This window comes from Phocoena sinus, chromosome 5 (genome assembly GCF_008692025.1).
Source record: "Phocoena sinus isolate mPhoSin1 chromosome 5, mPhoSin1.pri, whole genome shotgun sequence".
Lineage (NCBI taxonomy): Eukaryota > Metazoa > Chordata > Mammalia > Artiodactyla > Phocoenidae > Phocoena > Phocoena sinus.
The window spans coordinates 123405676-123423461 of record NC_045767.1 but is presented as its reverse complement, the minus strand read 5'-3'; the positions used below and the strand labels follow the sequence as shown (position 1 = coordinate 123423461).

The 17786-nt window shown below is 33.2% G+C and overlaps 1 protein-coding gene across 1 annotated transcript in view; it reads right to left on the bottom strand.

The window, feature by feature from the left end:
• STPG2 (sperm tail PG-rich repeat containing 2) overlaps nt 1-17786 on the bottom strand; it is a gene marked incomplete at its 3' end in the record, with an annotated part of 298763 nt that overhangs the window by 152072 nt on the left and 128905 nt on the right. The window contains 1 exon segment of the mRNA XM_032632823.1: nt 12587-12679. Coding sequence (XP_032488714.1) covers nt 12587-12679 — 93 coding nt within the window.

The following is a 17786-nucleotide window of genomic DNA, read 5'->3' as shown; positions in this document are numbered from 1 at the left end:
CCAAAGAAGATATACAGATTGTCAACAAACACATGAAAGGATGCTCAACATCATTAATCCTAAGAGAAATTCAAATCAAAACTACAATGAGATATCATCTCACACCAGTCAGAATGGCCATCATCAAAAAATCTACAAACAATAAATGCTGGAGAGAGTGTGGAGAAAAGGGAACCCTCTTGCACTGTTGGTGGGAATGTAAATTGATACAGCCACTATGGAGAACAGTATGGAGGTTCCTTAAAAAACTAAAAATAGAGCTACCATATGACCTAGCAATCCCAGTAGTGGGCATATACCCTGAGAAAACCATAATTCAAAAAGAGTCTTGTACCAAAATGTTCATTGCAGCTCTATTTACAATGGACAGGACATGGAGGCAGCCTAAGTGTCCATCAACAGATGGATGGATAAAGAAGATGTGGCACATATATACAATGGAATATTACTCAGCCATAAAAAGAAACGAAATCGAGTTATTTGTAGTGAGGTGGATGAAGCTAGAGTCTGTCATACAGAGTGAAGTAAGTCAGAAAGAGAAAAACAAATAACGTATGCTAACACATATATATGGAACCTAAGAAAAAAAAAAGGTCATGAAGAACCTAACGGAAAGATGGGAATAAAGACATAGACCTACTAGAGAATGGACTTGAGGATATGGGAGGGGGAAGGGTAAGCTGTGACAAAGTGAGAGAGTGGCATGGACATATATGCACTACCAAATGTAAAATAGATAGCTAGTGGGAAGCAGCCGCATAGCACAGGGAGATCAGCTCGGTGCTTTGTGACCACCTAGAGGGGTGGGATAGGGAGGGTGGGAGGGAGGGAGACGCAAGAGGGAAAGCAGAAACTAACACACCATTGTAAAGCAATTATACTCCAATAAAGATGTTAAAAAAAATAGTCAACCTCTTTTGCAATGAAGAAATTTACTTCATAAAGTAAAAGCAAATATCAAAAGTAAACTCTATCCTCTCATCAATCAAAATAAAGGAGTCATTTTAAAACTGTGAACATGTGAAATGAAAATTAGTTATTTAAAACTCCACTGGATACACTTTATGAAACCCATTAGTCCCTGGGGTTACCAATCATACAATGATCATCTTAATGACTTATATTTGTTTATAATTAATGTGTTTTTCTCTTTATTTTTATAACATAGATCAATTTGTCTTATCTCCCTAAGTAATTTTTTGTAACTTTGCTACTGTATACTTGACATACAGTAAACTTTACATATTTAAACTGTACAATTTGACAAGTTTTGGCATGTCATCTGCATGAAATAATCACAACAATCATGATAATGAACATTTTTTCCATCCCCCAAAACTTTGTGTTCCTTTGTTACCCTACCTTCTATCCACCCTACCTTCTACCCACATTCACATGTAAACACTGATATAGTCTCTGTGACTATATGTTACTTTCCACTTCTAGAATTTTGTATAAATAGAATCATATATTGTAAAATTTTTTTTCTAGCTTCCTTCACACAGTATGATTTTAAGATTCATCATGTCCTTGTGTATATCTGTATTTCATTCATTTAAATTTCTGAATAGTATTACATTTTATGGCTATCTTAGTCTGCTTATTATTCACTAGCTGATGAACATTTGGGCTGTTTCCAGTTTGGGGTTAATAATACTGATTTTGGTTAATAACACTGCCATGAACATTCACATACATACCTCCCATTTCTCTTGAATAAATACCTAGGAGTAGAATGTCTGGGTCAATGGCAAGTGAATTTTAAACTTTTGGACTTTTGCAGGAAATGCCAAACTGCTTTCCAAAGTGGCTGTACATGGTTATCTCCTTACAAACTTACTTATACTGCAACTACATCGATCTTGGTATATATTTTTCTCTGAAGGTCAGAAACCTCTAAAATGCTTAGCTAAGAAAAAAAGATCAGAACCTAATGACTTTTAAGGAAAAAAATGAAAAAAAATTGGGAATTCATCATGACATTAAAGTATAGGTAGAATATATATATAAATGGAAAAAGGAATTTTCCCAGATAATATAAAAAATACAAATTATATTCCTCAGAATTTCTTTTTAAAGGCATTAATTCTACTTTTGGATGAAGTTCTTCCAGAGGAAAGATCATAGTTATCTTTATATCCCAAATACTATCACAGTGATTGGAACACATCAAGGTCATAATAGTATTAATCATGAACTTAGATGAGATAATAAAAGAGACAAATGGACAGAAATTATAATATGTGTAAAATACTAAGAACTTATAAGATAAAATGTTTTATACCACAATTGGGCTCTAATACATAATTTGTCTTACTTCTGTTTCCTAGCATTAAGTCTTCAGATCAAAACTGTTTTGTCTTTCTTTAATTTCAGTCTCGTAAGTATATGACAAAATTTTATTAAAGTATTTGAGATGTGACATATTAGAAAGAGAATGACAACTGAAAAAAATAAATAAAAGACACTTTGAGAAACAACCTTATACAGAAGATAAAGAAAGAAATTACATAAGAATGAAAGTAAAAAGTTAACTTCATTAAAAATTTAGCTGATACACAGTTCATCTATTTCACTGTGGTAAGCCATCAAAATAATTATGATTCCGTGAATGCAATCTAATCTCAGGCGAATGGGAAAAAGTCTGTCTTCCAATTAGCATGTTAGTGGGACTTGACTAATTAAATCAGTTGAATACAAGTAGAAGAAAAGCCCCCTAAGTGTGCACTATGAGACTCATATGAAGAAACAGATGTAATCATGAATTTACAATGCACATTAGGAAATTGTTGGCAAGTGTTTAATATGTGATCTTTTTTTCTTTGTATAGAGCAAATCAAAGGTATAGGAAAGGTCTTAAACCCTAGGGAAATGCTTAAATGTGCAAATTCAGATTTTAAAAATCTACTCTGTTAAAGCTTCTTTTACAAATTTATTTATTGATTGATTTTTGGCTGCATTGGGTTTTCATTGCTGCACGCGGGCTTTCTGTAGTTGCAGTGAGCAGGGACTACTCTTCATTGTGGTGCACGGGCTTCTCACTGTGGTGGCTTCTCTTGTTGCAGAGCACAGGCTCTAGGAGCACAGGCTTCAGTAGTCGTGGCATGCACGCTCAGTAGTTGCAGCGCATGGGCTTAGTTGCTCCGTGGCATGTGGGATCTTCCCAGACCAGGTATCGAACCTGTGTCCCCTGCACTGGCAGGTGGACCCCCAACCACTGTGCCACGAGAGAAGTCCCAAAGCTTCTTTTATAATTAAGCAATGATGTCTTAAAAGCATACTTCTAGAACTGGATGTGGGACCATAAAAATGGGTAAATTAATTTTCTAAATATAAACACCATATTAGAAGGTAATTAGAAAGTCCTCAGAGATATTTATCATTGTTACATGCTGCTTCCTTTGTTTTCCACTGTGTAGGGAACTGCTTTACTTTTCTTTGAATATCTTTTCCACACTAATCATTACATACATTTAAAAGTTAAGGATATCTTACTGTACGGAAGTTTTAAAGTATTTCTTTAAAAAAAGTCTTGTAAGTTTTTTAAGAGAAGATAAAACAATTAGTAGAATTCATAAAATCTCATTTTTCCTTTCAATTATTATATTTAATATTTTTTAAATGTTTGCATTTTATATAGATGAGAATTAGGGATGTACTTACTTTCTTCAGAGACTCCTGTATTCTCTTAATATGGTAAAAAGTAAGAAAACAGAAAAATTTTGGACTGGGACATAGCAGCATTTGAATAAAATGATTTCATAAAAGATCTTTTGCATTTTATATCAATGGCATCAGATTCATCGAGAGCTTCTATTTCTACAGGTACACTTAAAAAGAGAAGAGAAGAGAAAAAAAAAGCAGAGATGGCAAAAGAACTGGTAAAGATACTGAAAGTATGTCCAAACAAATAGGAAATAGCACAGATGTAAGAAGATTATCATCGTACATCAGCAAAAATAACAAGATCTATTTCACTAGGAAGCAGCAATAAAAACCTGAGAAGAGAATCAGGATTCCGATTTCTAGTTCAGGGTCTGTTACAATGTAACTGGAACACTAGGGGAGCCCCAGAGTCAAATACTCCTACAGCAAAAATGACCTTGGTGGCTAAGAAGGTATGTCTCTTAAGAACTGATCATATATGAGGAAGGTAAGAAGTTGACATTACTAGCTATAGAGTTTATAAGAAATGCAAATTAGCCACTTGAGCTAAAGTACAATACTGTTCTTTTCTCTATGTTCTGGCATTTTTTGCACGCTGGGAAGAGGAAGTCTTCAGGGAGAAGGGAATATGCTCAAGTTAAGAAGCAGGGATGAATCTACAACACACTTAAGAAAAAGTGAATTCTTAAACATTACATATACTGAAACAAGGTTTTTAACTCATGAATACATGCACCCTAAGTAAGATAGACACTTGAAGTCAATTTCTAAATGTCATGTTTCATTAGTCATGGATTTATTATATAGAGGTTTCAATGGTACTAATGCCATCACTACACCATGTGTAGGATCGAATATATAGTCATGCTGGTATCAAGGACTTAAATGATGGAGTTAAGGTCTTGACTAGTCATCTCCATATCACTTTTAACATGTTTTCTGTCTTTCAATTCTCACATAAGCTATAAAACAATGACTGGTTGGTATAAAATGTAGGAATCAGATTGCGATGAATGCCTCAAATAGCTTGTCTCAGAGTTATGTAGAATATGAGTCATTTTGCTGTTGATCACTTTAAATGAACATGGTATCTTCAAAGTTAGGACAGATTTCATCCTCAAGACACAGTAAAGTGCAAAATTTTTTATCAAAGAGTAAAGATAAAATTATTTCTTCATCCACCTGCCATGCAGGGGAAACAGGTTCGAGCCCTGGTCCAGGAAGATCCCACATGACGTGGAGCAACTAAGCCCCTGTGCCACAACTACTGAGCCTGCTCTCTAGAGCCCACGAGCCAGAACTACTGAGCCCATGAGCCACAACTACTGAAGCCCGTGCTCCGCAACAAGAGAAGCCACCGTAATGAGAGGCCTGTGCACCGCAAAGAAGAGTAGCCTCTGCTCGCTTCAAATAAAAAGAAAGCCCGCGCGCAGCTACGAAGACCCAACGCAGCCAAAAATAAATAAATAAATAAATAAATTTAAAAAACATAATTTCTTCATGAACTTATTATTTACTTCTGATATTTAGGTAGGGCAATTAAAAATAACTAATATAAAACTGCAGAACTGCATCCTTCTCACAATCTGTGTAAGCACTGACAGGCAATTATACACAATCAAAAAGCAGGCTACTAGAATCTGGTTTCTCATAGTGTATTTTGCTTAGCAGTTGCCTTCACTGTTCTTTCTGTGCTTTGATGAAGATGGCATCCAGCAGCACTTGTGCTTGCTGTTTGCATATCAAAGCCATTTTCTGAACTAATGAAGTTAGACAATTAAGTGAAAAATTTATAGACTTTAAAATGTAATGGAAGAACAGGAAGTATGTAAGTGCACTGTGACCGACTAACTCTTCAGTGTGTCAGAAATCATTTGCCTAAAATCCCTTACTTGCAGTAAGAAATTCACTTTAATGTTCTCTCCTCCACCAGTGGTTAGGTGAATGATAAGATACCAACAAGCAAACTAACAGCCAATAAAATAAACATTTAAAACTATGTAAAAATCTAAGAAATTTTCATAGCTGTTCCAGTGAGATACTGTAAGGAAAGAAAGACTGAGGGTAACAGAATATAGGTTTTAGTCAGAATAATTTTGACTCTTAAGGATTTCAGCTGAAATCCATTTCTAATATACGTTTTTTTTTGTTTTTTTTTTTTTACTATCTCCAGGATCCCAAAGGTCTGTGCCCCAGGCCCAGGGGACCTTTCTTTTGAGCTCCTGAGACACTAGCACCAGCTGAGCTGTGCTCCTCTTCAGAAACTTGAATCACACTAACAAAAGGTATCTCCAAGCTTTCAAGTTTTAATAATTCCAATCTACTCCCTTTGTTTCCCAGGCCTAAGGATGGTGGCATTGCTTGTTACTACTTGCGTGATACCTTAGTGTTCCCTCTTTGCATTTTGGAGTTCTCCAATATCCACAGTTCCTTGTATTACTTTATTTCAAAATAACTAGTGTGGTTCTGTCTCCTGACTAGACCCTGACTGATAATAGGCCCTCTTTGCCTAAATATACCATTGTAACTTTTCTGTCTGCAGCAGCTACCCAGTATGAAAGGAGGCACCCTCCCAGGCTTTCAGAGATGAAGTGGAATTCATACTTCAGTAATTCTGGGATTTCTTAACCTGAGTCTCCATGTATTCCACCACTACTACCCAACCCCCAGTCTTACCAGAGTTCACCCACAACGTGGGAGAGCATAATGCTGGCCTCGTGCTCAAATCTCAAATGCCTTGCTTTGCTACCTTTCTCTATCCTTTTCTAGTCTTCCAATCTAGGAAGGGCTTTCTTGTTCACTGTAGCAGGAAAATTCCCTTATCCTGCAATTTTCCTATTCTCTTTCTTACAGTAATATTCTTATAGTTCTGCCATCACCATGAAAAGAACATACTCCAGCTACCCCACCGGTCCCAAGAGCCACCCCAGTCAAATGGCATCATGAATCAGAGCTTCCCCAGCAAACCTGCAGCCTGAAGTAAGCTTCTCTAGCAGACCTGCAAACTTATCAGTAATAAATGCTTTTTATTATATGCTACTAAGATTTTGAGTTTGTTTATTATCCATAAATAGCTACTTTATATAAAAGTTGGGCCTCTTAGCCAAACTCTAGTTCTGGAATATTTAAAGGAAAGTGAAAATTAGACAACACTTTCCATTATTTTCAAAGCTCCATTATAAAGCTATGGCTCCCACAACTACTGCCTCTGAAAAGAACTTCAAGAAATGTTTCCAAAGTAAAAAACTGAACATTTATTCTTTCTGCTTCTTTGCATTCCTGACATAGCAACACCATGCAAAACAGAGGGTCCTCTGGTTGAGGAAGGTGAATGTCACTTACAAAGAAGTGTAAAAAGCAAAAGACATTACCATACTTTAATAGAGGCTCCTTATTCATATTATGAAATATTGAAAAGAGAGCATAGGCTTTGAAGTGGGATTTACTTAGCTCTGAGCCATAACCCTGCCATTCACAATTTTTATAGCTAACTTACTTACAGCTTACTGTGGGTAACACAATGAAATAAGTGTTGCAAGCAATAATATACTTAGTTCTTACTATGACCCTATCAGGTTATGCCTACTTAATTTATTATCACTATTTAATAGTTGAGGAAACAGATTTAGAGACTAGAAAAGCATTTCTCTGATGCCAAAACTTTTGCTTTTAAACTTTATTCAGGGATGATATTCAAAATATTTAACAAATCAAATGAATATAAACTAATAGATAAATAAATATATAAATGAAAATTTATTTTTAAAATTCCCTTCATTCTCAACTCTAAGTATTATAAAACTCTATATCAAGTGATAAAATTTGTAGTGCAACTGTTCAGCAAATAATTCTAATATATTTCAAGTCATTTGTTAATTTTTATAAAATATTAGTATAATTTTTTGTTATATTTTTTGAGACCAATTGCCACTAATCAAACGAGGCCCCCTTCTGAGCCGTGCCTCAATATAAGAAAGTACATCAAATTCTTCCAGTGATTTTTCCACTAAATAGTCATTAGTTAATTTTTGGTCTGAATGACTAGAGGAAAGTTATTAACTTCACTACTGTTTCATGATGCTGAATCAGTTTCTGCTAAACAGAAATTGCATTTCAAAAAAAAAAAGTTCTATCCCTTATAATAATGTCTGAGATCTTTACAGTCATATCTCTTTTGTTTTAAATCACAAAAATCATTTACTGTATTGTCATATTTATTTTATTGTCATATTTATTTTAGTTAAGCCTAATTCTTCAGCCCAAAGGGGAGTAACACAGAAAGACCCTTAAAAGAGTGGATTCTATTGATGGACTGCCTCGGTGTGAATTCTGACTGCCATTAAAGACTTTAAACTCAGTTTCCACATTTTTAAAGATGGCCATTATTATAGTACTCAGGTGAGTTAATACACATTTGAAATGGTCCCTGGCATAGAACAAGCACATTATAAGCATTAGGTCTTATTTTTATTAATAAAATTAATTTCATTAATATCTGTAACCATTAAATGAAGGTGAAATGTAACAGGATCTCAGGGGTGATTCCCCTAACACACATTCAACACCAAAAAGTTCAACACTAACAATCTTCCTTAAAGTCCTTTGGTGTGTAAGAAGGGGAGATTTATTTGCATTTCACTCCTAACCTGCCTAGGTTGCCCTCTGGAGTCTTAACTGTATTAAGAATCTTTTTGAGACTAATCACTGTGAGAGTCTTAGGCTCTCTTTCATTCTCTGGAGGTCTCTGAGGCTATACAAATTAAAACTCAAGGTCACCTAGTTTGGCAAATGTCCTCAGGGTGACAGTTGGCTTCCGTGCTCTACTTGCCACTCTGGGTCCCTCCTTAACTTAGCCTGTGTACTCCTCTCTTTCTAAATCTTGGAAGCATTTGTGAATATGTTTTGTTTCTATTTTACCTAGAATTTTGGTTGTTTGCAGAGAATGAGTCAGTACAGGCACCAGTATGTCATAATGCCATTCCAAATGCATGCTCCTCATAAACTCAGGAGTATTATTTTTACTTTTATTTTAAAATAATATCTTCACATCATGAATAAAAATCAAATCATATGCAAGTGTCTAAAATAAATGGTAAAATTGTCCTCCTTGACCTCTCCCTGGTTCCAGTCCCAGAAATAATTTATTTTAATAGTAATTGAGTTTTTTCAGTTTGAGGTGTGTGGGGTTTTTTTGTATTTACCATTACAAATTTAATATAAGGACTTATACTGTAATTTGTCAATTTTTGACAATATCTGTTAACTCCGCACTATGAAATAAGAGAATTGCCATATTTCACTGCCTCCTACCTTTCACCTCCTGATTTTATTAATGATATTAAGATTTCTAATATTTATATTGCTGTACTATAATTAAATCTTCTGCAATGTGTATAGATTGATTTCAAATCAACAATACTAAAACAGCATTTAGAATATCATGATTATTCCCCACTGAACCAACTAGTGCAGCGAAACACAGAGAGGAGTAAATAAAATTCTGTGGTCACAAAACCCCTGACTCTTGAAGAATGTCCCAAGCATGAACTAAAAATGCTTTCTTTATTAATTTGTTTCCATTTTTCTCTACTTCATCCAGAAATGCTGAGTTTCTATTCTCTATGTTTATATGTTTATGTCACCTTTTTCTTATTTTTTTTTTTTTTTTGCTAGAGCATGTTCACATATGGGGTTGTGAAGGTACTAAACTTTCCAAGCTCTTGCATGTCAGAAAATTATTTTCTTGATTCATTTAATTGAAATTTTGGGTAGAGGCAGAATTCTTTACCCAAAATTATTTCCTCTTAGAAATTTTAGAAAATATTATCCTACCATTTCCTAGCTCTGAAATGTCTCTAATGCTGCTGAGAAAGTGTTGATATCAGTATGTTTCTCATCCCATTGTAGGTGACCCAGTTACTTTTCTCTGTGGAAGCTTCAAGGGTATTTTCTTTATTTCTAGTCTTCTGAAAATGCAAAAGAATGTGAGAAGAATACATATCTTTGAAAATTTGTCCTCTATGGTATTTTGTTGAGCTCTTCTAATTGAATACATGTGTTTTTTTCTGTTCAAGATAACTTACTGTTTTTTACATCAAATACTGCAAACTACCATCCTAGCATTCTGTTCCTGGAATGCCTAATAATCAGATGTTTGGTTTGTGCCTAGCCTCCATTAATATTTTCAACCTCTTTGTCTTTTTATATTCAACTAATCCTTATATCATAGTTTTTAAAAAAGTTATTTCATTGGGACCTTGTAAAAAGAAGGGAGATGTATATATATGCTCTGTCTTTCACATGAAACAAAAGTCTGGATTTTTAAATATTTTTATGTAAAACTTTTATGTAACATGTTGAAAATTAAACTATATGCCCTCCTTCAAGATTGCAGCATGTCCATATATATAAAATGTAAATATACAGGAGGTAAATTTTCTAATATTTTTATTTGATGTGAAAATTATAAAATTAATTCCATTATTTTAAAAGTTTGAGATCAATAATTTGAATTTTTCACTAGATACATATCATACACCCACATGTTTGAAGGGTATTCTCATTTATGGAAGGGATTCAAAAACCAAAGAGTTCTATGTGACTAAACTATTTCGCTTCTTGGGTAAGCTGAGTACCAACCAATCCTTTTAAATGCAAGTGTTTGAGGGGAAAAAAGGACAATGCTATCAAAAAATCTACAAACAATAAATGCTGGAGAGGGTGTGGAGAAAAGGGAACCCTCCTACACTTTTGGTGGGAATGCAAACTGCTACAGCCACTATGGAGAACAGTATGGAGGTTCCTTAAACAACTAAACATAGAGCTACCATATGATTCAGGAATTCCACTACTGGGCATACCTCCAGAGAAAGCCATAATCCAAAAAGATACATGCACCCCAATGTTTACTGCAGCTCTATTCACAATAGCCAAGATGTGGAAGCAACCTAAATGTCCATCAACAGAGGAATGGATAAAGAAGATGTGGTACATATATACAATGGAATATTACTCAGCCAATAAAAGAGTGAAATAATGCCATTTGCAGCAACATGGATGGACCTAGAGATTATCATACTAAGTGAAGTCAGACAGAGAAAGACAAATATTATATGATATTGCTTATATGTGGAATCTAAAAAAAGGCTACAAATGAACTTATCTACAAAGCAGAAATAGAGTTACAGATGTAAAAAATAAACTTATGGTTACCAGAGGGTATGTGGGGCAGGAGGGACAAATTGGAAGATTGGGATTGACACATATACACTACTAAATATAAAATAGATAACTAATAAGAACCTACTGTATAGCACAGGGAACTCTACTCAATACTCTGTAATGGCCTATATGGGAAAAGAATCTAAAAAAGAGTGGATATATCTATATGTATAACAGACTCACTTTGCTGTACACCTGAAACTAACACAACATTGTAAATCAACTATACCCCAATGAAAATTATAATAAATAAATAAATAATAAAAAGGAATTTCCAGATGCAGTGAGAGACAAAGATAAAAGAGGAAAATGTAAGTTAGGTAAAAACAATTGGTAGGCAACTCATCTTCCTTTAGAACAGATCTCTATCATCTTTTTTCACTACAAACATAAAGTGTAACTTATACATGTGCATTCCTATAGGTACCCTCAGAAATTTGCAGTTTTTTCCTAGTAGCTACTATATTACAAGAGAAATAAAGCGTTATATTAGTAATAAATTACTTATGACATACTTCACCATGGATCCAAAGGTGTAACAATGATTCACTTGAGAAACACAACACAACCCTAAAATTCCTCAAGATTAATAAATAATCTACTAAAACAAACCATTTATTTAACAATTATGAAAATCTCTTAAATGTCAAGACACTGCTAGATGATTCTAAACTATCTTTTGAACTTACAGCTACAAAAGTCTCAGAGAACCTGATGCTAATTTTGACTCCATCTCTCAGATTCAGTCAATTAATGCCTCAGAAAAAAAATAAGTCCCTTCCTTAATGACTCTCATCAAATTAATCTAATTCCTATGAGTTCCTAGACATTCACAGCTGTATTAACTTAACTAGCACTGCATTTGTACTTCATTTACATGAGTTCTTCCTAATCTTGTACCATTTACTTCACCATTGAAAACATTGTAAATGAACTCTTGGCATTGTGTACCTAGTAGAATTTTAGTTCAGCAATTCTACTTCTCAGTTGACTGGCTACATTTTACAACCTGGTTAATGATCCTGTTTTGGTCATTTGTTACTAACAATATCTTACAATAACAGTCCAATTTCTATAAAAATTTATTTTAACAATACCTGTACACATAAGTCTAACCTTTTATCTTTAAATTTCACTTTGATCTTTTAATAAGTTTAATCTGAATGAAATAGTTAAGTATATAGCTTTAAATTTCACATGCTTTACTTATTTCAATTTATTCAATATTAGTTATTTATAAAAAATGGAAATTGAGGTAGCAAAATTCTTATCAACACAATTTAAAATACAGATTAACAGGGATAAAAAATGTCACTGAAAAGTCTTAAGTCTCAAGGTAGATTCAAACTGAAAAGGGAAAATATTTGCACTTATGAGGAAACTGAGTTGAACCTAAAGTAAACAAACCTTCCACTTCATATACAACACAAGTTGAGTTTGTCTATATGGCCTAATGAATGCTCTCTCACCCTTAAGGAGATGTTCCACATAATATTTTTCTCACAAAGAAATGCTAGACTTCTGCTTAGCTTCAAGAATTTCATTGAACTTTAAAAATATGGAAGTAGCATACTAGCTGAAGATATTACAGCAGGCTACCAGGTACCTCTCTCAGGTCCTAATATAATGCTTATGTTATTCAGTCTCCTCCATGATTCCTAGATTACAAATACATGTGGTCATAGAAAAGCCTTCTTACCATATCTGATACTTTAGTAGTTCTTTCTGTTCTTGACGAGAAAGCAGCATATCGATTAGTCAAGTTAGGTAGTTCATCAGAAATTTCACGGGCCTGTGAATTCAAAAAAAAAATTTTGAAAGAAGAAGTATATCTTTTATTTTTATCAATACAAAGGTCATGATTAATAAATTTACAATAAGCTCATTAATATGGCTCTGTCACTAGAGATATACATATATTTATTTTAAAAAACTTTTAAATGGAATATAGTAAAAGACGTTAAATCATTGATATTAAAATGGGAAAAGGTTGATTACATGAACCTCTACGAAAGTAAGATGGATTTGCATACATTATTTAAACATATTAGGGGCAAGTTATTAGCTATACTCTAATGTCAAATTCAGAAACAATTCTTGTCCTGATTCATAACTAGCAGGTTGTAATATCAAAAATATATAAGATATTTGGTCAATTATACAGTATTATTTGTTAATAACTAATTATTAACACATGAAATAGAAATATATTAACAATAACTATTTAAATTGATTATGTGGCAATCCTGGATTAATAAATTTTCTAAGCAAAATGATCCACACTCTCTTAAACATAATTCCTTATATGCAGTGAAGATGCAAATTAATAAGCTAGAGGAAGCTGATAATCTAAAAATTTAATTAGCAATTAGTTAATCCTTGTGATATTATACTCCTTCTGATTTATTATACAATTTAGCCATTTGTATTCATTTAATAATCTAAACCATATAACCAGCAGTAACATTCTTTGTATATACAAAAAGGATGAGGATTTATTTTCCCATTTTTATACACTTCACTGTTTTTATTTCAGAGTTTGATATTCATATTTAATACTTCAGGATTTAACACCTAGAAGAATAGCTAGGTATTTCTTTCTTCTTTTTTTTCAGGAACATTGATCTACTAAAAAATTCATCTCTCACATACTGTATCTTTGAAACTATATGCTTCACTACCCTAAATGCTGAGGTTGGTACTTCTCTTTTCCTCATGTTTTATTGCTACATAGCCACTCAAAAGAAAATAGGTAGATTCTATCACTTTCACAAACAGAAAAATCACGGTTTCACATCATGTAGAAATGTGAAATCCTTCAAATATAGAGCATCTGAGCCATCATTATTACTTCATGTGATTTTTAAATTTATTGAAGCTGAAAAATAATTTACTTGCATAATAATTTTATTACTATCATGTATATGGTATTAGAAATTATGAAATAAGTTCAAAAGCGTTTTACAATTTTACTGTTTAGTAGTAGAAATTAACAAGCTCAAGAAATGACTTTGGCTTTAGAGGGAATGAGTAGTTTGCATAAGACCACATTTTAACCAAATAAATCCATATAAAATATAACAAAATAAAATACATATTTTTTCTTTGTTATAAATATGATTCGTTATAAATCCAGATAAAATACAACAAAATTCTATTTTTAGTCTTTATAGGGCTATGAATGCTTCCAACTCTATGAACTGCCAGTATAGACAAGGGAGGGCTAAGATTCTGAAGAGGATAGAACCTCTGAAAGTTTAGCGATCAATCTGCAGATGCTTTTTTCCTGGGACATTTGCTGATAAACAGGCAACAGAGAAAGAATCTGGGTTTAGACCTGGCAGAAGGCTGCCATTAAGGAGCTGGAAAATAAGCTTGTGTGGTCTTGCTGGGCCACATAACAAAATTGCAGATTTGAGGAGCCTCAAAACACATGGTCTGTTTCCCTATCAAGATGTTTGCAAAGGGGTGGGGAGCAAGGTGACACTAAAACTCTAAGTTAAAACTCTGAGACACAGAGTCATTAAAGATTACAGTTCAGAACATGGGGGTGGGGATGGTTAAACATGTCAGGCTCACAGTTGAAATCCCCAGAAAACAATACTTTATAAAAATGAACAAAAAAGAGGTAAACTAAGCCCTAGAAAAACTGTAATAGCCACAGCCATGATTAAATTAAGGTGATCTCCTTTGACTTCTACCTGCTTTGCAGAAAAAAGTATGAAATCTCTCTAGCAGAATATAACACTATTAAAGTCTCTGTATTATATACAATATCTAGCACTCTATTAAAAATTATGGGACATGCCAAAAGACAGACATGCATGATCAAATATCAAGAGAAAAAATCAAAGAAAATAACAACAGATCCATAGGTGATCCAGATACTGGAGTTGGCAGACAGAACTTTAAAATAACTATGATTAATTTGTTCAAGAAAACATAGGGTGAGCAGGCTGCTCAGATCTACAATGCCGTGAAAGAAGCTAGGTTTATTCTATCTTGTTTCTTTCCTACTCCCTCTCCCTACCCTTGGTATTGTCCTCATCAACATGGTCAGCTTTGACACTATGGCCATATCAACCATTGCTCTAGCCTGTAAGAAGGGCAAAAGAAAAAGTGAAGGGAAATAAACTTTATTTTTAAAATAGTGTGAGCAGAATGTTGCACACATCACTTCTACTCATCTTTGAATAGCCAAAAGTTAGTCAAATTGCCACATGCAGCTTCAAAGACTTTTGGGAAATGTAACCTCAGGCTGGGAGTTTATACTAAAACTGTGAGTGGATTGTTGGTTTTATATTACTCAAAAAATATAAAGGAGAAGAAAAATTAACAGTTTTTTTCCTATATTTGTTGCAACTGAAATAGTTTTCAAGAAAGAATTGATCAGGACAGTGATATGACTGAGATTTTTAACAAGATAAGCAAAAGTATTTTGATTGTGAGATTCATAATGAAATATGGGAATGTAAATTTACAACTATTTTAAAAGACAGGATGAATAAGCATGTCCCCACATCGGGAGGAAGAAGCAAATATTAATACAGTAAATTTTTTTGTCATATATTTAAATGTTAAACTGACCATGTGTTCTTGCAATAAATACAAACTGATAGTGATTTTTCCCTTTCCACATACCACTGATTAATGTTGGCAATATTTTGTTTAGGATTTTATATCTATGTTTGTAAAAGAGATGGAACAGGACTTTTTTTCCATTTATTCAAATCTATTTGTCAGATTTGGGAATTCGAATTTTGCTAGCATCATAAACTGAGTTGGGAAATATTCCTGCTCAAATATTCAAAGGAAATATTCAAACAATTCCTTTAAGATTCAAAAATTCTTCCTTAATTGGTTGGTAGAATTCTTAAAGCAAATCATCTAATCCTAGATTTTCTATGTGAGAAGGCTAACTGTAGATATTGTACAATTAGTTTTTTTCTATTTTTCTGTTCTATTACATCAAATGTTCAAAATAAATGTCATACATTTATATTATTTTGTGTTGATAATATCTGTATGACATGTAATGTCGACCCTTTTTTTATTCTTGATATTAGAAGTCTGTGCCTTCTTTCATTGTTTCTTGATCAGTTATGCCAAGGAGTTATAAAATGTACTAGAAATTTCCAAGAACCACCTTTTAGCTTCATTGATTTTCTATATTTTATATTGTTTTCTCTTACTAATTTTTGCTCATGTATAACTTATGTCCTACTCTCTCTGCAAAGAAATATATAGATAATCAATTTTTAACTTAAAAAAAAAGAGAACATAGGGGGAAAATTTTTGAAAAAAATGCTTTAAATCATGGAGACTTCCTCCTGAGAAGTGAAATCATAAGAAATAATGAAATAGCCACTCTAGAACTGAAAAACAGAGTATCTGAAATTAAGAACTCAATAGAATGATTTAATAGCAATTGAAACAGTTGAAAAAAAATTTTGTGAACTGAAAGATAGCTCTGTAGAAAATACCTAACTAAAGCACAAAGAGAAAAAGGAGGCATAATATAGAGGGCTTATAAGACATGCTGGGGGTATGGGGCATAGGTGTAACATACTTATTTATTAGCGTTCCAGAAAGACAAGCAGGAAAGAAATGTAACAGAAGACATATATGAACATACAATAGTCAAGAATTATTTTAAATTGACGAAAGACATCAATCCAGAGATTCAAAGGCTCTGCAAACCTCAAGCAAGTAAACATACCATATCACCCAGCAATCCTACTCCTGGGCATATACCCAGAGAAAACCATAATTTGAAAATATACATGCACCCCAATGTTCATTGCAGCACTATTTACAATAGCCAGGACATGGAAGCAACCTAAATGTCCATCAACAGAGGAATGGATAAAGAAGTTGTGGTACATATATACAATGGAATAGTACTCAGCCATAAAAAGGAACAAAATTGTGCCATTTGCAGGGACATGGATGCACCTAGAGACTGTCATACGGAGTGAAGTAAGTCAGAAAGAGAAAAATAAATATTGTATAATATCACTTATGTGGAATGGACACCAAGCAGGGAAAGGGGGGGTGGGGTGGATTAGGAGATTGGGGTTGACATATATACACTACTATGTATAAAACAGATAACTGAGAACATACTGTATAGCACAGGAAACTCTACTCAATGCTCTATGATGACCTAAATGGGAAGGAAATAGAAAAAAGAGGGGATATATGTATACGTATAGCTGATTCACTATGCTGTAAAGCAGAAACTAACACAACATTGTAAAGCAATGTTGAATGAATAAAAATTAATAAAAAAAAAGAAAACCACACTCTTGACACATAAAACACAAAGACCAAATAATAATAATTGCTTTCAAAAGAGAAACAGTAAGTATGACAACTTACTTCTCAATAGAAATCACATAAGGCCTAAAGCAATGGAATAACATGTTTAAAGTGCTGAAAGAAAATAACTACCAACATAGAAATCTTTGTCCCCAAAATAAAAAATGACCAAAGGGAGCTTTTCAGGCAGAGGAAAAATGATTCCATATGGAAATGCAGAAAGAAATGAAGCACAACAGAAAGGTTAACTGTGTGAAGAAATATTGACTATACAAAACAATAATATTCAAAGAGTTTAAATATAAGGAAACTTAAAATATATGACAATAATTAAACAAAAATAGGAGATAGCAAAACAGAGCTAAAATGTTCTAAGTTAGCATTATTGAGAAAGTGGTAAAAGTAATCCTTTTAATTGGACTGCAAAAAGTAAAGGATGTAGATTGTAATTTTTATGGTAACTACTAAAAGAATAGTAAAACAATGCATAAGAAAAATGTAATAGAGGTAGGTGAAGTGGAAAAATATAAAATATTTGATTAATTCAAAAAAGAAGGTGAGGTAAGAAAAAATGCTAA